Genomic DNA, 27162 nt, shown 5'->3' with positions numbered 1-27162 from the left:
TGACTGGTTCTCTCTAAATACTACATATATTTTTTCTGAGAGGCTGGATAAACTCTCACTATTATCTATTTTAAATCATCTATCAATTTTCTGTGCATAGCTTGTTGAGGCCATTTGTAATCTGAAACTGAGGATTCTGGGCTATTCCCACTTTCTGAAAGCTGTTTCATTTTTTTACATTGTTCTTGAGAGCATAATACTGATCTTAATTCAATATGCAGTATATCAGTTTCTTCTGTAGCCCTTCCCTCTGGCCCTAAATAATCTTAACCATGCTACAATTGAAACACCCGTTTTTGTTAGAGAGGTCAGATGCTAATGATCAAGGTGACAGGCAATTTTACAGGGAGCACTCAGATTCTCATCTCTTGATCAGTCAGCATCATAAGGAGCAAGAGAGGTAAGGCTAGCAAGAAGCCGTTTTGGTATGAATCTCATGCCTGCCAACACCATGTATCACCACACCATGTATCACAGCAGAAAAACAGTCAAAATCCTAAATGTAGATTAGTGATAACCGAAATTTGTCAACAGGGTACATTTAGTGTTTCAGATCTCCATAAATGTGAAGATTAAAAGAAAAATTGTTGCTAAGAAATCTCTCTCAGAAATAAAAAGAGAAAGGTCAATGTACTTATTTTGTGTGCCTGTTTGTTTACCCGTTGAATCACAGGAAGGATTAGCTGAGTTGCAAGTACAGTTTGATCAACAGTAATCCACATTTTCTCTGAATTAAATCTTGTCACGAAGAGTGGTGACTCAATACAATTATTCTCTCCAAGGCTTCACAGGCCTGGAGCTTCTCAAGCATTCACTGGAACTAAACAGGCACTCCAATATGTATTAAATAACTTTGTAAAGCATTACAGATGAAAGGCAGAGATTAGGATTCAAATCTCAATCCAGTACCCACATTTTTGACTTGCCACAAATGCTCACTGCTTTAAGTTCCGATCTTCTCCAGGGAAAACAAGTTAAAAATGATCACCAAGAATGGATTTGTAAGTAATAATCTTTTTTTCCTCTTTCACTTACAGTTTCAGAGCATTTGTCCTATTATTTCTTGAGGACGTAGACATACACCTAGTCAGTGTAGAAGAAACTGTTACTCTTAAGAGTAGGCTGCCTATCATAAGTCAGCAGTAGAAATTACATTCTTCCCAATGCCTTTCCCTTCATCTTCACATGCTCTCTGCTCCACAACAGGTGACAGTGATCTGCTCTCCTTTCCAGCTTTCCCTTCTTTCCTCTCTGAGGAAGGAACATTCAAGTTCCAAAAAATGAATATACACCGACGGAGCAAAAAAACTGCAACATCAAGGAGGAATCGTGCAACACAAATGAAAGTTGGTAGGCATGTTTCACCATCTAAAAGATGATGTCTATTCAAATTTCATGCCACTCATATAAAAGTGGCACTAGTAGTGCCACTATGAGGATGTGAATCAGGTTTGCTTTAAATACACCCTGTAATAGTTGTGAGCATTACTTACCTTTGAGTTTGGATATGGTGAGTTTACATTAGACAAAAATACCTTTAAGGCAACAAAGACGGCATTATCAAGAATTCACAGAGTTTGAACAAGGTTATGTGACAGGGCTACGAGAAGCTAGATGTTCCTTCTGCAATACATCAGAAAGACTTGACAGGAATGTAGCCACTTTACACGATCACTGGAATCGGTGGTCATGAGAATGTATGGTCGCAAGAAGACCAGACTCTGAACAGCCAAGCAGCACTACCAAGAGGGAAGACCATCATGCTCAGCGCATGGCTCTGGCACATCATACTGCATCTGCAGCAGCAGTTGGCACTAGAGTGACACAGCAAACTGCTACTAGTCAGTTACAGCTCCAAATGCTCTTTACCAGGCATTTCACTGACCTCAAACCATCACAATTTGCGATTCCAGTGGTGTCTAGTGAGAGCTCATTGGATGAAACCCAATTCTGCCTCAGTGCCAGTGATGGCCGTTTGTTGATTAGGAGGAAGCCAGTCAAGGACCTGCAAGCAACCAGTCTGCATGCTAGACACAGTGGAGCTACACTTAAGAGTTATAATCACACTGACTGCAAAATTGTATGTTGATCTCGTGATTTGACCTGGTGTGCCACCATTCCTGAACAGCATTCCAGGTGATGTTTTGCAACACAATAATACTCGCCCATATACTGCTGTTGTAATCTACCGTGCTCCACATAGTGTCAGCATGGTTCCTTGGCTTGCTCAATAACCAGATTTTCTCCAATCAAACACATATGGGACAGCATCAGACAACACCACCAGTGTCATCCTCAGACAGCATTAACCATCCCTATATTGACTGACCAAGTGCAACAGACATGGAATTCCATCCCAGAAACTGACATCTGGCACCTGTACAACACAATACATTCATGTTTGCATTCTACATTTTGGCAGTTACACTGGTTATTAACATACCAACATTTCACATTTGCAATGGCTTATCTCACGCTAACTTCACCCTGTGACCTTGCAATGTTAATCACTTAACTATGTTAACTAGACAAATGTATTCCTGGAAGTTCATTACTCTATGTTAATTACATTTTACTGTAGCAATTTTTTTTCCGTCAGTGTAGGTTTTCAACGTCTATGAGCAATTGCGTAGAAGCAGCAACTGACCATCAATTCTGTCTCATTGCAAATTTACAGTTTCCTTAACTGATCTTTGCCTTTGATACTGTGAAATAATTTACCACTTTTGATATTCTACAGAGAGAAGATTATGTACATATTTTATATGCCAGTAAAAGAAGGTGACAGCAAACAGTTAGAGACAATAAAAATGTAATATATTACTCTTAAAGTCATTTTCATCGGTGTTTATGACAATAACATCGTATTCCATTTCTTTTACAGTAGAAAGTGGGCATAAAGAAATGCAAAAACAATGTATTACAACATGGTACAGAAACCAGAAAATGCCTCTACGTAAGGGAATGCCCAGCACTGAATTGTAATTTAAGCAAACAAGAAATATTAGAGGAAAGAATCCTCTGGAACATTTAAGATCACATAAGAAGCACAGAGGCCAAGAAATTAAGAAGCAATAATGAAGAGTATCAAAATACAGAAAAAAGTAACAGAAACAGTAAGGAAATGACTGATTTTATTTACACACACACACACACACACACACACACACACACACACACCCACACCCACACACAGGTTGAATGTCAACAGGCTAACAAAACAGATATACTACCATCTCTGAAGCAAAAAAATTAACAAAAGTGGATTCATTAAGTTAAAAAGATTTAAACACATAACATACATAAAAACACAAGAAACAGCAGAAAGAGGTACCTCCAGAAGAGAGAGAGAGAGAGAGAGAGAGAATAAATCACAGCTAAACTAAAAATGGAAGTGTGTTAGTACCCACCAAATCTTCCACTGCTCCGTGTTGACTGCGAGGGCATGGCTGTCCGAGTGGGGGGTCCGCTGGTGCTTGAGGGCATGCTGTGCCCGCATGCGTCCGCAGCCCTGATGACCACAGCGGAGGCAGAGCCACAGGCCTCCCACAGAACCAGAATCCTGCTGAGGGATTACTGTCTTAACTTTTTAAAGTTCAAAATATTTTCTATAAATAGTGTCGCACAACCTCAACGTATTTAAAGATTGGCCATTGTAACATACTGTTTCTTCAGACATCAAGTTTCGAACAAGTGAACATCTACCAGTCAGATATTAACACTACATCAAGTTTTAAGAAAGGTTCCTTGGCATCAAAATCATAATTGTTTCGGCCAGCTGTTTACAATATGACTTTGGCCAGACAGTATGTTGAACACTGCAAATGGTTGTCTATTGTAGTACTTGGCGATAAATGAAAAATATATAACAGATGTATGTGTACATGATAGCTGCTGTAACTAAAATCAATTATGTATTTAATGGCAAGAAACAGTCCTTTCAACTGAGGTAATGTTAATTTACAACTTGAAGGAAGTTAGTTGACAGAAACTAGTTTGTGAATACACACACACATTACAGCAGCTTTTGGTGGTTTCATAATGCTGTTCTTTTAATGTACCATCAACAAAAGCACATTATGTTGCTAGATGCACACATTTTTATCTACAATGAAGTGGAGAACTCTTTCTCAGGGCAGGGAATTGTCATCTACAGGCTCGACCAGTACGATATTCCTGCCAATTGGTGACCTCACACAATACTGAATGACATATGTTTTTAGTGGATGCTGAGTATTTTGTGACCTGATCCTCCCCCTCCCCTACATCAAGTGCATCAGGGTGTTGTTTTTCCTGAAATTCGTCACGTCTAAGGTAATTTTGGTCTCCTAGAAAGACAAGGCAGTTACCTGATGTGTATTACGCATCACATCCCCTGACGGTATACTACAATCACTACTTTTAAATACAGCAGTTAGATAAACCTAATAATGTACATCTATAATAGCCAGCATCATACAAATGCCATGTAGAACTAGGGCAGCCATGCTTTGTCTGCTCCCCAGAAACTAGCAAATACACTGTAAAATGCAAGAGCCTTGAAAGAATCATGTTAAGCACATTTCTAAAAAATAACTTTGGATCTAAATCTCAAATATAACATAAAATAAGGGAATATAGCAACCACTCACATCTAAGGACTGATGTCTGGAGCTTATAAACAAGTAACAGAAAACAAAATTCTATACTTCAACCTCTCGCTATTCTTCTAGTGAAAGTCCACACTTTCACACAGACAACTGAACACAAATTCATGTAGTAATGGCCTCGTTGTGGAAGTTTACGTTTGGATGTTTGTGTTATTGTGTGTGTGTGTGTGTGTGTGTGTGTGTGTGTGTGTGTGTGAATGTATATTGGCCTTTCCCTTATTTTACACAGTGTTCCATCCAGGTATTTCCATTACTGTTATGCAAGCCCAAATATTACTGGTTGCTGAACTATTCTTAACAAATGGTTGCCATGACAGGGTAAGCAGCAGTATGTTATTAAGGTGTCTGTTTAAAAGAAGACCGTTTCTGCACCTTTCAAATGAGGAATTGCCACCTGGATGGCACCTTCAAAGCCTCTGCACAGACTAAGAATGGGACTACCTTCCAGCAACACCACTGCCTATCACATTCCCTGATGGTGTACTACACCCACTACTTTTTAATACAGTGTTTCGGTAAACCTAACATTGTGCAGCTAAAATAGTCATCATCGTGCAAATACCCTGTAGAACTAAAGCAGTCATGCTTTGTCTGCTAATATGACCTAGTAAATGCATTGTAAAACGCAAGTGTCTTAGAAGAACCATGTCTTCAAATCCTGAAGTATAACAATCAGGGAATATTATGATTAAAAGTAACTTTCAGAATTCTTATAAAATCCTCAAAATAATAAGTATAACTAAATTCTGAAAGACAAGAAAGAACCCTCACACATTTCTCAGTCAAGTACTTGAAACAATTTTCTTGGTGCATTCGTACAGCACCCAAGAGTTAACTATTTTAAATATGCTGCTGCAATTAATGCGACAAAAACTGAAATTTCTGCCAATGAATTAAGGAACACTGTTGGCGGCCTCTTACCAAGAAGGTTATACTGTTCTTGGCATATGCCATATAAGGCTGACAGGATAACACTGATCAGCAGCTTAAGATAATGATGACTGAGGTAAATCCATACTGTCACAGGATGTAAAAACACACATGGATAAGGAGCATGAAATGAAGAATTTGATACGCCAGATTTTTGCTCTGTGCAGAGGAATGTGCCTAATGAGATGCAACATCGTTTTTATGTTACAAGTGAAACTTAGGAGCCATCATACTGTATGGAATTAAACTTTGTACATTGATGGTTTTCTTTATCATAGAGTAAATGGAAGGAATATAAGCTGTTTTACAGCATACGCAAATTTCAAAAATGTGTTGTTTTAGCTACAATCTGTTATCATAAAATGACAGGAAACTACATACTGGTACTTAAATGTCTCGTGTATTTGGTGTTTTTAGTGTTATAACTTTGTGCTTTGAAAGTAGACTGTTTCAATGTTATGGCACTATTGTGATCTATCAAAAACAAATTGTTTTGGTACAATCTGCCACAGTTAAATATCAAATAATGACATTTGCAGGTACAGTCTTTAGACAGTATATACCGTATTACCATATAAGGAGGTGTTGAAGCTGTAGTAGAGCAGCTGATAGCATTGTGAGCTATAAAGTAAAAGGTAGCAGGTTCAAGGTTAATGTACACCCTCTTGCAACTTATTGCCACCCCCGAAAGAGGATTCTGGGCCTTTCTTATTAATTCAATAAAAGTATTATCTGCAATAGCCAACGTTATTTGCCGTAATTCTTGTTGCACAGGCCACTGACTGGAATGTTTCCCCAGTGGCCAGAAATCTTAACATAACTGTCAGTTTGTGACACAAAGTAAACACAAGTTACACACTGGCAGTTTTTGTTATCATCAAATTTGTGTAAAATATATATACCTATCTCTTCATTTTAGGGCTGCCTCATGTTTGTATCTTACCGGCAAATACCTTTTTCAATTATGGTGAGCAGCTTTGAAAAAATCTCATCTTCCTATTACAAATCTTGAAATTTAATTACTGAAGTACATTACTCCAGAGTGAGGATAGTCAATGCAATACCAAAAATATGGATATTATGCATATGCGAACTGACATTAGACACTATACTTTAACTTATATTTAATTCAAAACAGAAAATGGGATGCAGATTCAATTGAGTTAATGAATAACTTTACTAGTATGTATCTCAAATCACTATACAGGATTATGTAGTGTTCCTCTACAGCAATTCACTTTTCAAATCCATCAACAAGTCCACAATCTTCTTCAAGATTTTCACCACTCTTCTTCGACAATTAATGCACCCTATTATATGAGCATCCATTTCCATAAAGGAACCGTGTGATTTACATGCGAGATGCAGCCAAACTACTGTTGGAAAATGCCAAGGTCGCAAATCATGAAGAGGAGCAAGTTCTGTGAATGTAGCATTTCAGAGTGCGCAGCAACCACAACGGACACCACACCTGGCATGCTTTAAGATGAAGAACATGTTCCATGTGAGGACAGCATAAAAGATTGAACATAAATCTGACAACATACCTTGAAGCTGAAATCAGTGAGCTAGCAGGAGGATAATGTGTGAGCAAGAACGATTACGGTCTGAACAAAAGTAAGATTACATCTAATATGAGCCTACTTGGAAAGCCACCTCTACTGGGGCCTGTATATGATCAATAGAAGTTGAAAGCCACTATGGGGTGATTTCTCAGACACTTTCAGCATGACTGATTAATGGACCACTTCCACGTGTTCAGCTAAATTGTTGATTTCATTTTATACATAAAATGGAATCAACAGCTCAGCTGAATAGCCAAAAGCACACTATCATGCCACTAAGATGCTTTCTGGATTCAGGTCCAGATAAGGCAGCGGTTTATATAAGAATTTTTAACATTGTGCAGCCCTGTCAGCAACTGTGATAATTGAACTTGCAACACGTTAGCCTCAGTTGCAAATAGAAACCAAACTTTACCCAGGTTTAAGCCAAAATAATTTGGTCTTCTTCAGAAGCAAGTGACACTAAACTACCATATGCCAAAGTTTGGCCATGTCAAGTATAAAACTGTAGCACCGTAGTAACTAGTCACAATCTACATTACTTGGGCTGAAGAGTAACAGCAGGCTCCACTGTGCGGATGAGGTCGGTAGGCCGCAAGAGCTGCACCGGAACTAAATGCGGCGAGAAGCTAGCTGTGTACCGAGCATTGCTGATAGTCATGCGCATGCGTGCATGGAAATATAGATACTTAACAGTAGCTAACATTACATTAGGAATTGGATTAATATAACCATTAAAACCTTTAATGGCGTAATATGTAAAAGAACTTACTTCTGAGGAGACCAATACCCCTATTTAGGCATTGCTGCCTTTCTCTCAACCATTATGTTTTGCTAAGAATATGTAATTTGACACAATATACATGCATGTACATTGTTCCACTGTAATTATGGCGTTATATGCCAAAAAAAGATCCTCGGAAACCTAACACTTAGCCTGAAGTTTGAGCAATGTATTCAAAACTGAGAAATAATTTTGCCAAGTAATATCTATTCTTTCTCACACGCTCCAAATCTGTTATAGGGGTATCAGTCTCCTCAGAAGTAAGTCCTTTTACATGTTACGCAATTAAAGGTTTTAATGGATATATTAATCCAACTCCTAATGTAAAGTTAGCTACAGTTATGTATCTGTATTTCCACGTGTGCATGTGCATGACTATCAGCAATGCTCGGTACACAGCTGCTCGCCGCGTTTAGTTCCGGTGCAGCTCTCGCGGCCTACCGACCGCGTCCGCGCAGTGGGGCCTGCTGTTTCTCTTCAGCTAAGTAATGTAGATTATGACTGGTTACTATGCTGCTACAGTTTTATACTTGACATGGCCAAACTTTGGCATGCAGCAGTTTAGTGTCACTCGCTTCTGGAGGAGGTCGAATTATTTTGGCTGAAACCTGGGTAAAGTTTGGTTTCTATTTGCGACTGAGGCTGACGTGTTACATGTGCAGTGGTTTATCACCTGGTCCAAAGCTGTCTCTGCAGCTAATGATGGCAACACTGGTAACTATTAAGGCTCATTCAGCCTTTCCCTTATTTACAAAGAAGAATTTAAGTTCCTTCATTTCACAACCTGGAATGTCTCCCAGATTAAATAGAAAAGGCCGCGATTTTTTTTCCCCCTCCCCCTCTCGCTCAGTAATGTGCCAGCATTCTAAAAAGAAAAAAAAAATTTTCAACTGCCTTGCCTGCCTGCCTCCTTCCCTCCACGTTAAATGGGCTCCGATGCTGCAAAAATCCACCTCACAGATAGATAGTGAGCTACTCCCATTTTAATTTTATATTCTCAAAAACAAGATTTCTATCAAATTTCTTGTGTCAGACACTTTCCATATCGATGTTGGCGATGATAACACAAAGCACAAAAAGAAAATTACAAGATAACCACTGGACAGTACCTACCATCACAAGGCAACAATTTTAGTACTGCCAACACACACAAAAGTACATAAAACTATTTAAGCTTTCAGAACTATTAATTCCTTCATCGGTGAGGAAAGAGGTATAGGTTGGAGGAAATTAAAACTGATGGACTGGTCACTCATACTGCAGGATGAGAGGGAACAACCTGTTGTGAGGATGATAGGAGAAAGACAAACGTCTCTCATTCTGGTGCCTGAATGACCTGTCCAGAAGGTTGATTAGAAAATTTATAAAACCTATAAACAACCAAGAGAACATGAAAAAAAATAAGATAGTATAAAAATGAATAACACATTACAGAGGAAAGTTCTGAACTACTGCAAGGAACACCCGCACAAAACAGGAGTAGTGCGTCACAAGGAAACCTTTCAATTTAGATTTGAATGTTTGAATTTATCACTTTCTCTCAGTTCTAGTGTAAGTACACTGAAAACGAAATCTGCTGTATAGCGAACCCCTTCTCACACAGTGCTTGGAGAAATACACTCCTGGAAATTGAAATAAGAACACCGTGAATTCATTGTCCCAGGAAGGGGAAACTTTATTGACACATTCCTGGGGTCAGATACATCACATGATCACACTGACAGACCCACAGGCACATAGACACAGGCAACAGAGCATGCACAATGTCGGCACTAGTACAGTGTATATCCACCTTTCGCAGCAATGCAGGCTGCTATTCTCCCATGGAGACGATCGTAGAGATGCTGGATGTAGTCCTGTGGAACGGCTTGCCATGCCATTTCCACCTAGCGCCTCAGTTGGACCAGCGTTCGTGCTAGACGTGCAGACCGCGTGAGACGACGCTTCATCCAGTCCCAAACATGCTCAATGGGGGACAGATCCGGAGATCTTGCTGGCCAGGGTAGTTGACTTACACCTTCTAGAGCACGTTGGGTGGCACGGGATACATGCGGACGTGCATTGTCCTGTTGGAACAGCAAGTTCCCTTGCCGGTCTAGGAATGGTAGAACGATGGGTTCGATGACGGTTTGGATGTACCGTGCACTATTCAGTGTCCCCTCGACGATCACCAGTGGTGTACGGCCAGTGTAGGAGATCGCTCCCCACACCATGATGCCGGGTGTTGGCCCTGTGTGCCTCGGTCGTATGCAGTCCTGATTGTGGCGCTCACCTGCACTGCGCCAAACACGCATACAACCATCATTGGCACCAAGGCAGAAGCGACTCTCATCGCTGAAGATGACACATCTCCATTCGTCCCTCCATTCACGCCTGTCGCGACACCACTGGAGGCGGGCTGCACGATGTTGGGGCGTGAGCGGAAGACGGCCTAACGGTGTGCGGGACCGTAGCCCAGCTTCATGGAGACGGTTGCGAATGGTCCTCGCCGATACCCCAGGAGCAACAGTGTCCCTAATTTGCTGGGAAGTGGCGGTGCGGTCCCCTACGGCACTGCGTAGGATCCTACGGTCTTGGCGTGCATCCGTGCGTCACTGCCGTCCGGTCCCAGGTCGACGGGCACGTGCACCTTCCGCCGACCACTGGCGACAACATCGATGTACTGTGGAGACCTCACGCCCCACGTGTTGAGCAATTCGGCGGTACGTCCACCCGGCCTCCCGCATGCCCACTATACGCCCTCGCTCAAAGTCCGTCAACTGCACATACGGTTCACGTCCACGCTGTCGCGGCATGCTACCAGTGTTAAAGACTGCGATGGAGCTCCGTATGCCACGGCAAACTGGCTGACACTGACGGCGGCAGTGCACAAATGCTGCGCAGCTAGCGCCATTCGACGGCCAACACCGCGGTTCCTGGTGTGTCCACTGTGCCGTGCGTGTGATCATTGCTTGTACAGCCCTCTCGCAGTGTCCGGAGCAAGTATGGTGGGTCTGACACACCGGTGTCAATGTGTTCTTTTTTCCATTTCCAGGAGTGTATTAACCAAGTTCCTATAATTTTTCATATAATGTTCACAGAATGAATGTTGCTATTTTAAATCTCTTCCCTGTTTGTTGACCTGTTTTCCTCATCCGATAATGTTCCACACAATCCACACCTGCATCAAAATAACAAAGTGAATGACAGGTAAGCTTGGAAAGGGGGGAATGGTGCCAGTTTGCTGTTCGCACAAGGGCAACATGGCTCTGGTAACATCAGCTGTGAGGTTACATATTGAGGACATTCACATGTTCCCTGCTAAAGTGCAGTACTGAGGTCATATTGCAGGATAATGGCAGTCTTTCTTATCAACTTCCACAGCTGTCTCCACACATTCTGAAAAAGAGAGACACCACACAGACAAAGTAAGCATGTAACAAAAGTCAAAACTATCACTTTTAAGAAAGTAATTGTTACCACATCTGACTGGTAACCATAGCTGAGGAAACAGAGCAGCTTGACAGCTGTGGAGACGGACAGGTGTGGCCAAATTAATGATCAGATTGGTTGTTGCTATGTTAGCTGTTCTGTAAAAAACTAGCTGCAAGTCATTATGTTATTTTGATCCAAGTATGAATCAAAGAAAATACCTTCCATCTACAGCTTGCCACCTAGCCTTCTAATGCTTCACATGAAAAAGAATAAATCACATTTTTGTGGGGTACACCTTCCCTGACATGGAACTGTTTGTCTGACAAGTCATGTGTACTGAGATGCATCAATACTCTGTAATACAAAGCTTTCTCTCAAATTTTTGGAAACTCTGGTGTGGGAGGTGGGGGAGTAATTGTCTACAAAAAAATTTTATTTAACTTTAGAACTACTGACAGCGAGTGACTCATTTTCTTTTTCTTTCTTTTTTCTTTCTAACTTTGGTGGTTTATTAAAAGTTTCATTCTCAGACATGAGAGGTGTGATATGTTGCACATTATCATTCTGTCCTACATCTGCATGACTATTCTGCACTCACACCAAAGTATTTCACAAACAGTTCAAGGCAACACTTTCAAATTACTACTTGACCATTTCTCTTCTGAATAGCACACTGGAAAAATGAAAACCTAAATCTTTCCTGGAAAGCTCTGATTTATTTTATTATGATGGTCATTTCTTTCTATGTAGGTGTGAATCAACACACTATTTTGGCATTTTGAGGAGAAAGGTGGTAAGTGAAATTTCATGGAAAGATCTTAGTACAATGAAAGGTGTCTGTTTTAATGATCGTTACAACCATCCATTTATCATATCTGTGATATACTCTTCCCTATTTCAGTTACATATTTACAAAGCGATCTGCTCTTCATTGCACTTATTCAGTACCCTCTGGCAATCACATATGGTAAAGATCCAATACCATGCCGCAATACCCCAGAAAAGGATGGACAATTGTAGTGTAGAAAATCTCTTTAGGAGATCTGTTGCATCTTCTAAGTGTTCTGCCAAAACAAAGTATTCTTTGGCTCATCTTACCCACAACAGTTTCTATGTGACTGTCCCAGTGTAAGTTGTTTGTAATTGTAATCTCAACACGTAAAAGGTAATGTCCTGACTGACTCGTTCATCATCCACCATCCCAAACCACAAATGACAGAAACTTTAAATTCGAGAAGTGTGAATCTTATACTGGACGGTCATTTAAAAACGTATTTTTCAAAACTCCAACCCTAAGTGGGTGAAATAGGGGATTACGAGTTGTTTCTGAAAAATGTCGCTATTAAAGCAATTTTGAAGCCAGACCTATGAAAATTGGTCAGAAACAAAAAAGTGTGCGTTTCAGCATTTTTGGAAATTTAATCCTATGGCTGAAACAGGGAAGTACTAAAGCATTTTCAAAGCTACCTCTATGACCATTGGTAGTTTGACTTCTTGGTCACAAATAAAAAAAGATGTGCTTCAGTATTTTGGGAATTGAACCCCTAAGGGCATGAAATAGGGGATGAGATTTTGTATGAATATATTTCATTATCAAAGCTTTCAAACTAAATGCACAAAAATTAAAAATTTTGCTTCTCAATTAGAAATAACAAAAAAACGTGTTTCACTGTTTTTAGAAATTCAACCCCTATGGAGGTAAAATGGCAGATGAAAGTTTTTAAGCAAATATTTCATTGTGTAAGCATTTTTGAAGCTAAATCTATGAAAATTTCTATTTGGCTTCCCAGTTAGAAATAAAACATACGCATGCCACTGTTTCTGGAAATTCAACCCCAAAGGGGTTATTTAGGGACTGAACCATTTTATGAAAATATTTCATTGTAAAAGCATTTTTAAAGTGAAATCTTCTAAAAATGGTGTTCTGCTCCTGGTTAGAGATGAAAAACTACGTGTTTAACTGTTTTGGAAATTCGACCCCTAATGAGGGCGGAATAGGATCAGACTGATTCACTAACTCATCATCGCCCAGCCCAAACCACTAGGATAGAAACTTTGAAGTTTGGAGAGGGTGTGGCTCTTATTCTGTAGGAATTATTTAAAAAGGGACTGTCTGATATTCCACTCCTAAATGGGTCTAATAGGAGATGAGAAGCTTTTTGGAAGTATGTCGCTATTAAGAGGATTTTAAGCTAGACCTACAATAACTGGTGTTTAGAAAAAAAAAAGAGAGAGAGAGAGAGAGAGAGAGAGAGAGAGAGAGAGAATTATGCTTATTTCTATATCGTCCATAGGGGAGTCAGTCTGTGTGACCGACAGGTGTGGTCGGTGCCAACATAAGCCGCAACTTGCATACGACTGCACCCTGCACGCTCCACTGCCACTGGCAAGGCCAACTCCACATCTCGGATGAGACCCCCCCCCACCAGCAGACATACCGAGTGCACACCAGCCCTGAATGCTATATGCCTAAGAGGCTCCTAAAGCACCTAACATTGGAGCTCTCAATAAACTGTAAACCCCTCTCTCCATGTGCCTGCTCAGACGCTGCAGAAGGTGCGGCCACCTGTCCACTCACAGGGTGAATGGGCGAGGCCGGGTAATCTGTCTCCACATTGGCCCTTCGCCTTGAGCGACGTGAACACGTTACCATCGGCCACTCACTAACAATCTAAGAGGGCTGCTCACATTGTGTAGTAGATCATTTATATAGATTATGAATAGCAGACACCCTCTAACACTTTCATGGGCAGCCCCACATCACTTTGGTTTCACTACATGACTTCCTGTCAGTTACTACAAACCATGACCTTTCTGAAAGGAAATTATTAATACATCAAACAGCTGAGACAATACTCCATAGGCACACAATTTCATTCAAATTTGTTTGTGAAAAATTGTGTCAAAAGCATTTTGGAAAACTATAATTGTGCAACAAAAATGAGATCCCCTGTTGACAGCACTCATTACTTTGTGTCAATAAAGACTCAGCTGTACAGGGCTATTACAAATGATTGAAGCGATTTCATAAATTCACTGTAGCTCCATTCATTGACATATGGTCATGACACACTACAGATACGTAGAAAAACTCAAAGTTTTGTTCGGCTGAAGCCGCACTTTAGGTTTCTGCCGCCAGAGCGCTCTAGAGCGCAGTGAGACAAAATGGCGACAGGAGCCGAGAAAGCGTATGTCGCGCTTGAAATGCACTCACATCAGTCAGTCATAACGGTACGACGACACTTCAGGACGAAGTTCAACAAAGATCCACCAACTGCTAACTCCATTCGGCGATGGTATGCGCAGTTTAAAGCTTCTGGATGCCTCTGTATGGGGAAATCAACGGGTCGGCCTGCAGTGAGCGAAGAAACGGTTGAACGCGTGCAGGCAAGTTTCACGCGTAGCCTGTGGAAGTCGACGAATAAAGCAAGCAGGGAGCTAAACGTACCACAGCCGACGGTTTGGAAAATCTAACGGAAAAGGCTAAAGCAGAAGCCTTACCGTTTACAATTGCTACAAGCCCTGACACCCGATGATGAAGTCAAACGCTTTGAATTTTCGGCGCGGTTGCAACAGCTCATGGAAGAGGATGCGTTCAGTGCGAAACTTGTTTTCAGTGATGAAGCAACATTTTTTCTTAATGGTGAAGTGAACAGACACAATGTGCGAATCTGGGTGGTAGAGAATCCTCACGCATTCGTGCAGCAAATTCGCAATTCACCAAAAGTTAACGTGTTTTGTGCAATCTCACGGTTTAAAGTTTAGGGCCCCTTTTTCTTCTGCGAAAAAAACGTTACAGGACACATGTATCTGGATATGCTGGAAAATTGGCTCATGCCACAACTGGAGACCGACAGCGCCGACTCCATCTTTCAACAGGATGGTGCTCCACCGCACTTCCATCATGATGTTCGGCATTTCTTAAACAGGAGATTGGAAAACCGATGGATCGGTCATGGTGGAGATCACGATCAGCAATTCATGTCATGGCCTCCACGCTCTCCCGACTTAACCCCATGTGATTTCTTTCTGTGGGGTTATGTGAAAGATTCAGTGTTTAAACCTCCTCTACCAAGAAATGTGCCAGAACTGCAAGCTCGCATCAACGGTGCTTTCGAACTCATTGATGGGGACATGCTGTGCCGAGTGTGGGAGGAACTTAATTATCGGCTTGATGTCTGCCGAATCACTAAAGAGGCACATATCGAACATTTGTGAATGCCTAAAAAAACTTTTTTAGTTTTTGTATGTGTGTGCAAAGCATTGTGAAAATATCTCAAATAATAAAGTTATTGTAGAGCTGTGAAATCGCTTCAATCATTTGTAATAACCCTGTATTTCATAAGAATGATGTTTTCTGAATCGGTGTCTAATAAATTGTCTGCTGTGAAGTATTTTATGATGTTGCAACATAGTGTAGCTTACAAAATTCTGCTGCAAATCAATGTCAATTATACATATACACAATTCAGTGGATTACTTCTATTTTCTTTTTGTGTACTGGTAGATATGAACTACTCATCTTTCCAGTCTTTGAGCATGAGCTTTTCATCAAGCAAGCTGTTGTATAGGATTGCTAAAAGTGTAGCTATTTCATCAACATACTTCACATGCCCCTTTCATAGTTGACCATACTGTTGTAACTTTGTTCCACGAGCTTTCTGTTTTGTTGGTACAATGCTCTGATTAAGCCTGTCAATTTTCAGTATCATCATAGAATGGGGCATTAGGTCCGATAAAAATCAATCAATGTGACAAGCTGATCGTGATGACAGCAAAAATCCTTAAAAACTCAACTCAGATCTGAGTCCATTATCACAGGAAGCGTGTTTGATAAAATAATCATGTTGCACAGTATAGCTTGTTGTGCTGATATAATCTCTTTGTATTTCTGATATTTTACTACCTTTGCCACTTCTGACCAGCACACCGTCTTCTTCCTTTGCATGTTTTTGCATTGAATGAAAAAAAAAAAGTTCTGTGCCTCGAGTTTTTAAGTGTCTCCTTTTTACTCAAAAACTAAAACTTGTTTATCATATGCTGTTATAATTTAATCATCACCTGTCCAATAGTTTATGGGCCTAGAAAAACATGTTAATTTACTGGTCGCAATGCTTTATTTTCTTCACGTCAATCTCGTCTCGAAAATGTGTTCAATTACATCAAGTGTTTTACCTGGAAAGTGAAAATGTAAAAGATAAACTGAATGAAGCTTTTCAACATACAAAAATTTGATGAAAGTAATTTTTAGTTATGGAAGTATCAAATGGAAATTATGTTTCAAGTTGAGAAATTACGAGAGGCTGCTGACATTAGTGATGTAATATATGGTGAAGACACAGATGCACAGAACTTGTGGGATGAGCTTAACGTAAAAGCAATGCTTTTTATTTTATTTGGTACAGAATCTGACCAGCTGAAACTGTTATGTCGTGTGCTGCAGCAAATGGTACATGGAATCGGCTTAAGGTAATTCATGAGCAGTAATCTGCAATAAATAAAGTAGCATTGAAATGACAGTTCTCTGATTATAAGATGTCACTATGTGATACTACAGCGCAATGTATTAGTAAAGTTGAAGCATTGGCACAGCCCCATTGCTGATTTTGGTGTACCAGTAGGAGACGGACAGCACTGCTAAAGCTTTAGGCAGAGTTCTGATAAAACATGGTTGGTTTGTTATAGCATGAGACTCTTGTGACAAAAGCAGGCAGACGTTTGATAATTTAACAGCAAGACGAGTGAAGAATGGCAACTGCATTCATTGCTGTCAATGGTAATCACAAAAGGGTTAAAAATCAGAATCAGTGTTTGCAAAGCACTTTAAGCAAAAGGTTTGTGAGTAAGAAGAATGCTGATTGATATTACTGTCAAAAGAACGGTCATTATAAGGCTGACTGCACGAAAGACTGATGAAATTTTCAAGAGAAAATCAAGAAGCTAAACATCAAGCTCAGAGTGCAGAAATGAGGAACATTTTGGTTACTAATTGTGATACTGTGTCTTGCTGTTAGCACTAGGTCAAAACACACGAAGTCACACTAGGAATAGTCTTTAATGCTCAAACCATTAGGGAAGTTCGAAGTTCCTGTATGGATAGGAGATAATTCAGTTGCCTTTGCTGAAGATATTTGATCAATGAAGTTAAATGCACTAGTTAATGGAGCATGGGAACCTCATACACTGGAGGTTACACTGTATGTATCTTATATGGAGGGGGGAGGGAAAAAAATCTATTTTCAAGGGGATATGTAGGCAGTAAAAGTTCGGAAGTCACATTTAATAATAATAAGATTGAGGTCTTTAGTATGAGGCTAGTGGCAAGTAATGTAACAGGTGAAAATCAATGTTACAGAATGTTATTTTGAACGGACAATATGGAAGAAGCAAATTGTGCATCTTCTCACTTACCTCTGCTATGGTACAAGAGGTTGGGACATGAAAATTTCAAAAATTTGAAGAAAATTGCTGACTGTGATATGATCCCAGAAATAAAATAAAATGCCTTAAGTAACTTTCTCTCTCAGTATGTTAAATTGCATAGGAAGGGATTTAGATCAAATTTTCAGACTCATGCCTATGCTCCAGGAGAATTTATTCATGTTTATGTATGTGGAAAGATGCAACACACATCATTAGATGGAGCTAACTATTTTCTTGTATTTAAAGATGACTGTATTTCATATAAATTTCTATATTTTCTCAAGAACAAAATTTATGACGCTTCTGTGTTCTTAGAGTTTCAACAGTTTGTATAAAGGCAGGCAAGGAATAAGCTTAAAGTTATAAGGACTGATATTCAGACAGAATTTGTTAATGATTAACTTCATAACCATTTCAAGAAGACTGGTATCATCCATGAATCCAGCTCACCACATACACCAGAGCAGAATGGTAAAGTTGAATGTGAAATCAGATCTAAAGTGGATTGTGCTCTCACAATGCTTATCAATTCGGTCTTCCAGACATAATTTGGACAGAAGCTGTCAACATGGGAGTCTGTACATTAAATTGCTGTCTTTGTATGCATAACAGTGATGAGGTGCCTTATGAGAATGGTTCAGGAAGAAAACATCATTAAAGCATATGATGAGATTTGGTGCTGAATGCTTTTTGCAGATTCACAAACAGTTTCGGTCCAAATTTCAAAGTAAATCAAAGATGATGGTAATGGTTGGTTACAGTAACAATTATAGGCTGTATGATAACACAGCAAAGAAGATAACTTGTTCACGAGATGTGGTTTTCAATGAAAATGCCACAGAGCACACTACAACACTCAGGCCCAAGAATGTTACATACAAGTATAACTTCCTGACAGCTGCAGAAGAGGAATTTGTGCAAGACCACGGATCCTATGCTACTGAAAAGGCTGCTCAGTCAGGAACAAATCTTAGAAACCGTTACAAACTTTGCTCTCCAGCTTGTTTCCAAAATTATGTGGTTCATGCAGCAATCACTGATGAACCACAAGCTTTCAGGAAGGTGATGGCACCCAAAGACTGACGAGTAGCACAAACCAATGAAAGATCAAATGCCATCATTGGCACTAAATAATAGGGAGAATTTAGTTGGTCTACCTCCATATCACCAGGCTGTTGGTTGTAAGTGGGTTTACAAAATTAAACTAAACCAGGTGGTAGCATAATGAGGTATAAAGCTAGGTTGTGTCCAAAAGGGTATCCTCAGAAAACTGGACTTGATTACAGAGAAATGTTTTCACCTGTTGTTCGGTATGAATCAGTTCACATTTTTTTGGTTTTGGCAGGAGTGTATTATATTGTCGTGAAGCAATTTGATGTGAAACCTGCTTTTCTCAATGGTGATTTGCGAGATGATATATTCATGAAAAAGCCTGAAGGTTTCATTTGTGAAAATGCAAACTTAGTCTGCAACTTAAACAAAAGCATTTACAGACTGAAAGAGTCCTCAATGTCGGAATCAAAAATTTTTCCAGTTATTAAGTGTTTCAATTTCAAACAGCTTCACTCAGATAGTTGTGTATTTTGTGCTTTAACTGATGGCCAAGAACTGCTTTTATCTATTTTGTTGACGATTGACTAATTATGAGTAAATCAACAACAACTATAAATAAAATACATGAAGAATACAAAACTCATTTTACAACTGTGCTTGGCAATCCCAGTTACTTTGTCTGCAATGAGGGGTACATTAGTCACCCCTTAGAAAAATTTCACATGAACAATTGCAAGTCCTACGCAACACCCACTAACTGCAGTTTACAGTTGCATTTAGGACAGTGCTCAGCAAATGAAGATCAGAAATCTATGGAAAATGTTCCATTTCATGAGGCTGTAGGTGGACTGATGTTTGCTGCACAATGACAAGACGTGACATGTTTTCTGTCAATCAAGTCAGTCAGTTTTTTTCTTTAACAACCCTGGGCCTGAGCACTCAACTGTTGTTAAGCACATTCTGAAGCATCTCCAAGGTACAAGAGACAAAGGTGTTAAATACAGTGGCAATAAGCTTAAACTTCTGTGACATGGTCATCTCACAGGCAAAAATGTGTTGCCAGATCCACAACAGAAGCAGAGTATGTCGGAGCATCTGATACAGCTCATCAACTGGCTTTTAGATTAGATTTACTTTCATTCCAATTGATCCGTAGTGAGGAGGTCCTCCAGGATGTGGAACATGTCAGAAAAACAACAATACACGACAAATATTTACAACTAAAACAAGTAAGCTAATGTACCATTCCACAGGTCCCAAGTGGAATGATCGTCATTTTTTAATGAACACTAAGAGTCATTTTACAAATTTTTGCACATTATTACAGGTGCTTGGAGTTAACATGGAACAACCAACACTACACTTTGTGTACAACCAAACTGCATTACAATTAATGAGAAACAATGATGATCACAAAAGGATTAAACATACTGATAAGAGGTTCAATTACATTTTAAAAAACTGAGTGATTATTCTATTCTTGTTTCTTACTTGAAGTCAGTAGATCAACTGGCAAATATGTTCACAAAATCACAGTCAAAAGAAAAGTTTCTATCTGATTGTATATAATTATTGATTGTGTCTTTACAATCAGCAAACAAGAGTGGTAGTGTTGCACAGTATAGCTTGTTGTGCTGATAGTGTGTCTTTGCATTTCTAATGTCTTATGATCTTTGCCATTTCTGATCAGAACACAGTCTTGCATACCTTTGCATGTGTTTGCATTATTTTCAAGGAAATGTTCTGTGTCTGGAATTTTTAAGTGTCTTCGTTTTATTCAAGAAATAAAACTCAAATCATCATATGCTGTTATAATTTAATTACAGCCTGTCCAACAAATCACACTGAAGGAACACACCAGAAATAAAAATAATTCAAAAAAACACTCAATTTGTTGCTCTCCCTTGAAAATTAAATTAAAACTACTCACTAACTGGGATGTCAAATGAATGGGATGCTTTTTCATTTATATATTGACATAGAAAGCCACCACTAAGTACAGGAGTTCTGAATTTTTAGAACAGTGCCCAATACTTAACCAATACTTCTGTACTTATCCGCCTGTGTTATAATTATTTCACAAGTTGGGCCATCCTCTAGCATATCTAAATTTTACCAAACGGAAGGTGGCTTAACATGTGGGTAGTAATAGCCACTTACTGTTCCATCAGTTGATACTGTTGCCCCAGCACCACTCTTTAGACATTCTGCACATTCACTTGCTATGCCTCCTGGTTTCAGTGCCTTCTTCACTCTTGTGAAGTCAACTGCTTTTGTCACATGGGGACAGCACTTACCACCTGCATTAAAAAAAAATTTCAATAATATCAAAAACTGAACAAACAACTGAAAAGAAATTTAAATACTTTTGACTATAAACTTCTCCTGCAAAACTAAACTACAGATTTGTACATCATCGTCCTACATTTTGTAAAACAGTTCATACATAAATCTAAGTAACGGTTTAACACTCTTACTGATTAATATAACAATATTTCCTTAACTATTGTTTCAACACTGAGTATCATCACACAACAGCCATAAACTAAGCAAAGCATAAGCTCAATGTAGAATACACACTCTTACCTGTAGCACTAGCCTGATTTTCATCATTAGAATCTGTTGAATCAGCTCCATTTTGCAAGGATGGCTCTTGTTGACGGCTCTTCTTCTTTTTTCCCATGTTAAAATTTAAGTGTGCTCTGGCTACCTGAAAACTGAATGTAAAACAATGTGTGTTACACACCAATACAAAAGCTCACCATGGAACCATTTACAGCTAAGACTGAGTGAGGGACTGAAAGTGTTCTCCTCCTCCACCCCCCACCCTCCCGATACCTTGTTTGGGTTGACAGACTGACCTCTAACGTAGACCAAAGTCTAGATTACGATGAACTATGGTATGGAATTGGTAAAGCAATTAATGTGACTACGGAATACGAATTGTGATAGAGAAACTGATCTATAGTGAAGCCCTTGGTCTATGATGACTCCAAATTTAACTCATTTCTCACTATCGAAACAGAAACCGCAAGATAAGTTCAGGAAACTGTATTAAATAATACACAAATCACCAACTAGTCTTTTCACACATGTTTAACAACATATACCACACATACACTTTTAAAAAATCATGATATCACACCAACAACGATGTCAACATGGCAGATATTTGTGCCTCAAGAAAGAACTACTGGATGACATCTCCAGCAAACACAACATCTCCAGAACAAAAACTAACAAACTACTGGGGCCCTCGTGAGTATAGGGGAGTTTTGGCTGAAAACGAAATTCAGTGAATAAAAAATATTTGTCAGGGACTTGCCTAATACGTATTATAGCTTCTATGTATTTACTTATTTATGAAAAAAGTGCACTAAAGATTAAGTAAATACAGAACTGCGGCATTGCTACAGGTCAATCTGTTACCAAAATATTTTGTAGTCACACTCATTAGCTTCAACTCACTACCAAACTGTCAGCTTCAGTCTAACCTACATAATGGACTGCATTACAAATCAGTCTTTTACTCAAGGTGGGATGCAATATATAGAGGGACATGGGGGTGGCTCACATTCAAATCCTCCTTTCTCAGGCAGTCTCAAGTTCTCGCCTGTTTATGCTCCAGCCAACTACCATGAGATATAGGTCCACACTCTTATGACATTTATTAGACACACAAAGAAACATCATAGGCGCTGTGTCTGAAACATATGTCACAGTTCAAAGAATACACCAATGGACTGCACTATTCATTAGACCATAAGCAGAAGGGAAAAGCGAACAGGGGTGTCACTACATAACTCCTACCATATATGTGCATCAGAAAGGCCGATCACTTAATGAAAAACATATTAAATTATCCTGAAATTTAAGGAAACACAATGCCTAATATTTAATCTTCTTCTGTGAAGCATTCTCTGAGAATTGTGCAGAAAGCAGGAGTTTATTTGGTCCTTCTATAGCTCAAAATAAATTTGTTGTTGACAGATGTCAGTAGTGTGGGTGGAGGGGTTGGGGGGAGGGGCGAATCTGCTTTTCCATGTACACAAGCCATCACTCTGTGTTTGGCTCTCCACCTCTACCTCATGTAACCTCTCTCTGCACTTAGCTATCAAACAAGCAACGCAAAGAATGTTTGTCATCAAAGAAAGCTGTGGTTGGCTGATGCCTGATCCCCACCACTCTAATCACTGAAACTATCACAATTTAATTTAATCATACGATATCATCCAATAATACAGTTGTACATCCAGGTACCAGCATTTTTATTTCCTTTATAATTATAATTAAATCTTCCACTCCAACATATTTGCTAATCTATCCGTTTACTTTCCTATCTCTTCCACAATTCCTAACATACCACACTCCATTATCTGGAAAGCAATTCTCAGGTAATTAATGGTTGTTTTTTTTTTTTTTAATAATAAAATTCCACGAGTCTCTGCTGTGAGTTTAAATTAGCAAACACTGATTTTTAGACACACCAGAGGCTTAGTTATGACAGCTCCTCTTATTTTATAAAGACCATCCAGGCCACTTACTCTTGTTTATTTCTTTCCTTAACCACCCACTCATCTTTAATTGTCCCATCAATCAGTTTAATAACTTTATTAATAATTTGTACAAGTTTGTTTACAGTGTGTCATTTACCTGTTGTTTCAGTTTTATCATTACGGATCTTCAGGCCAACTTTCAAACTTATTAGAACACAGTAATATCAACTTAACAACATTGTGTCCTGAAATGACTTGCTTGGAAGTGTGGTAACAGGTCTTCTCCACATCAAGAATAAGCTCAAATGGAGTCTGTATCGGGTCAGTGTGTGGTAATAGTAAGTCCCCTTCAAAATCTTGGCTCTGTCAACAGTCTAATCAGCAGTCGAGCCAAGGTATCAGTTAGTCTGAAAGGTGATAATTCACTTGTGAGTTGGCGAAACTAACAAATGTGAATACAAAATAAAGATTATGATAACTGATTGATCTGGAGCACAGACCAGGCTCTGTGTTCCCTTCATATTTAATGTACCTTTTGTTATGAACAACTGTCAACTCCAAAGTATATTCAGAGAAACCGTAATAGAATGTAAACAAATCACCAACTGCAAAAAAATGCATGACTGGGATGGAGTGCTCTCCAAAACACTCATTCCTTATACGAATGCCTATGCCTCTTGCATAACCCCCTGCCCCTCCAGAACCAGCATCTCTTCAACACCCATACAAAGCTGCTGAGGAGCTTTCTGCATTATTACCGAAAACGCAGTTGTTATTAGTGCTTGGGAACAAAGATTCCTGTGGGTATATTATGACAAGTAGATAAATATTAGGAATATGGAAGTGTCCGATTCCACCCGTCTGCTTTGTCCCATGACATCATCAATACGGTGGAAATGGCTAATCTAAGCGACTCCAATATGGCGCCTATGATATCACTACACACACACGGCAACAAACACGAAAATACGTATAAATTAGGCATCATCATCTCCCTCCAAAAATACAATCAAAGTAACGGGACAACAGCAGGAAATTGGGGGTTTTTGTATGATATCACTACATACACACGGCAACAAACACGAAAATACGTATAAATAAGACATCATCTCCCTCCAAAAATACAATCAAACTGATGGGACAACCGCGGGAAATGGGGGGTTTTTGGGAGGGTACAAGCTAAATATAACATTAAAAAAAACTCACCACCATCCCAAAACCACAAGACAACGGAAAAAAAAAAAAATAATAATAATAATGACAACAAAATCCACAGGAATCGGACACTTCCCTTGACCTATATAGGTCAACGGCAGCTGACGATACCAAAATACCAACGCCTACAGCAAAAACTACGGAAATTGGAATCAGATATTCCCCTTGACCACAGCTGACGGTACCAAAACACCTATATAGGTCAACTACAACTACTGATACGTAAGAACCAACATCAACTATGAAAAACAAAACCAAAAACACAACACTTCAAAAATTAAAAACTCAAACATCCCTACGTAAATTAAAACACATTCAATACACAAAACATCACAACTCGAGAAAAACAGACCCAAAGAAACAATTACTTACCACCAACAAATTTCACTTAGAAAAAAAAACACACACACACACACACACACACACACACACACACACACACACACACACAGAGAGAGAGAGAGAGAGAGAGAGAGAGAGAGAGAGAGAGAGCGCCATAAAACACAACAAGGCAACATCTACAAACACAACCAACTCAAATTCCGCGCCGTAATGACGTCACACACCACACCACCTTATATCATGGGTCAAAGCAGATGAGCGGAATCTGACGCTTCGGTTGACCCTAAATATTTAATCAATTTCAAAGGATCAGATGATAAATTCTGCAATTCTGACATTGAGCGTGAGCCCAGTGGTTAAGCTGTTTTGCAACTTTTGTAAAGTCTCCAAAATAAGAACACACACCTGCACTGTTTCATCTAGCACTCACTCAATCTCAGAGCTACTGGTAGAAAAAGTGTAATCTTGCAAAGTTGAAGCACAGTGAAGCCCAATCATGGTGCAAATATGTGCAGGAACAATTGGTAAAATTAATATAGCACATATCTAATTCAACCATGGTGGAAAATGACTTAAGGAAGTACACTCTTCTGCCATCAGTAAAATAATATAGGCCCACATGCATACAGCTAGCAAAGGCTCAGATAATTTGTTTATAAGTCGCCATGCCAATGAAAAGCTATTCTATTCATTAAACAAAAACATAACTAAGCAGAATCATAGTATGTTGGTCAGCACGAAACTCAAATTAATAATTGTTTGCTCTTTACAGATTAGATAAATGTAAGACTGTTCCAAAGTGGACGTTTTTAAATTCAAGCTAATTCATTCTACACTAGCCAACTGGTGCTTTTCTAACAATTTATAAACACTTTTCTTTATGAAAAGAAATATGACACTGCAATATCAACATACTGAACATACTGGCCACATATCCAGCATCATGTCCTCTAATAGCTTTTTTATTTGTTATTCAAGGCTAGTTACAATTTTGTGTTAAGAAACTGATCTTCAAACGCTGAGAAATAATGCGTCAAAGGTGGGTAATTGGCCTTTGATGTCTTTGACTGCAAATTAACTACAATACCAATGAACTAACGTGCCCGAGTAGCCACATTTGCGGATAAGGAATAGAGGTAATATTAACAACAATCTCGAAAGATTCTGTAAATTCAGGAAGGGGGACGCATACCTTAAAACGCGCAAGAAAATTGACATAGTTTAGAAGGGTGGCATACTAGCACAATTTGTAGGAACAGTATCAAAATAATTATCTGCCTTGTTACTGTTTACATAATAGAGCACCATGCATCCAGGCGAAAATGTTACGAATGGCAGCAACTGCTACGTGCAGTATTCCTCAGGTGCGTTAAGACATATTAAGGTGCTTTGTCTCATGCTCAGTCTGACCATTTTGACCACAGGGAATGACAATTACTTGTTTACTTCACTAAATGTCACGAATCAATTTTCACGAGAAGTGCCACACCAAACGATGGCAGTGGTAATTCACCTTCCATTAAGTGTCACCACAACAACACAACGTAGCCCTAGAAGTGCTCACTCACAGATGTTCACAGTATAGACACAACATAAGCCTGCAAGACTATAGACCAATCTGGCATTCGATGACTACACCAACATCAATTATCTTTTGTACGGAGTAACTTCAATTAACAGTGTGCCACAAGTAGGGTTTTCGGTAACCATTCTACAACATTTTACTCACAAGCGTTCGCTTAGACAGGATAGTACAGTTCCACACGAATAGCTGACAACGTCTTTCACCTTTTTTAAGTTATCGACTTACGAGAAAATGTCATTATTTTAATTCTGTACTGATATATCTGTTCCAAAGTTGGGCATCACGAACACCATCACCTTCGTACGACAACCTCATGGCAACTATCAGAGGGGTTACAAGAACAGTGCTTGCAGGTCTAAAGAGTTAATCTCTGGTGAAACGGCGCTAACTTTCAAATGTAGTTACTAGATATCGTGTCTGGTTAGCCTGCAACAAAAACTGTTTTTTTATTTGGTAAGTTTTGGCGTCCTCCATATTCAATGTGCTACAGATGTAGCACTAGTTGAGTGAGGAATGAAATAAAGCATGGCCTGTGTGGATGCCAGACAAAATTCTACTAATATGATTGAGAAATCATAAACCATAGATAATCGACATGCGTATTTCTCCAACTGTGTTGTTTTGCTACAAGAAGCCAATAAAATAAAAAAAAATCTCTCAGCACATGAATCCTTGGTCTTCTTCAGGAGTCACGTCACTTGACATG

General features: G+C 39.3%; 1 protein-coding gene across 4 annotated transcripts in view; it reads right to left on the bottom strand.

The window, feature by feature from the left end:
- LOC126458396 (ubiquitin carboxyl-terminal hydrolase 45) overlaps nucleotides 1-26785 on the bottom strand; it is a 199213-nt gene extending 172428 nt beyond the window's left edge. For 2 of the 4 annotated variants that reach the window (XM_050095404.1, XM_050095407.1), the window contains exons 1-4: nucleotides 26601-26762; nucleotides 21405-21535; nucleotides 20979-21118; nucleotides 3411-3565 (exon numbers count right to left, since the gene is read on the bottom strand). In XM_050095404.1, coding sequence (XP_049951361.1) covers nucleotides 3411-3565; nucleotides 20979-21118; nucleotides 21405-21501 — 392 coding nt within the window. In that variant the 5' untranslated portion in view covers nucleotides 21502-21535; nucleotides 26601-26762. Of the gene's footprint in view, nucleotides 1-3410; nucleotides 3566-20978; nucleotides 21119-21404; nucleotides 21536-26600 lie in introns of all 4 variants that reach the window. The other 2 variants (XM_050095405.1, XM_050095406.1) reach the window with 2 other exon arrangements.
- Nucleotides 26786-27162: the final 377 nt, after the last annotated feature.

The sequence above is a fragment of the Schistocerca serialis genome, chromosome 2, assembly GCF_023864345.2.
Source record: "Schistocerca serialis cubense isolate TAMUIC-IGC-003099 chromosome 2, iqSchSeri2.2, whole genome shotgun sequence".
NCBI classification, from domain to species: domain Eukaryota; kingdom Metazoa; phylum Arthropoda; class Insecta; order Orthoptera; family Acrididae; genus Schistocerca; species Schistocerca serialis.
This window is presented reverse-complemented; position numbering and strand designations above follow the sequence as displayed.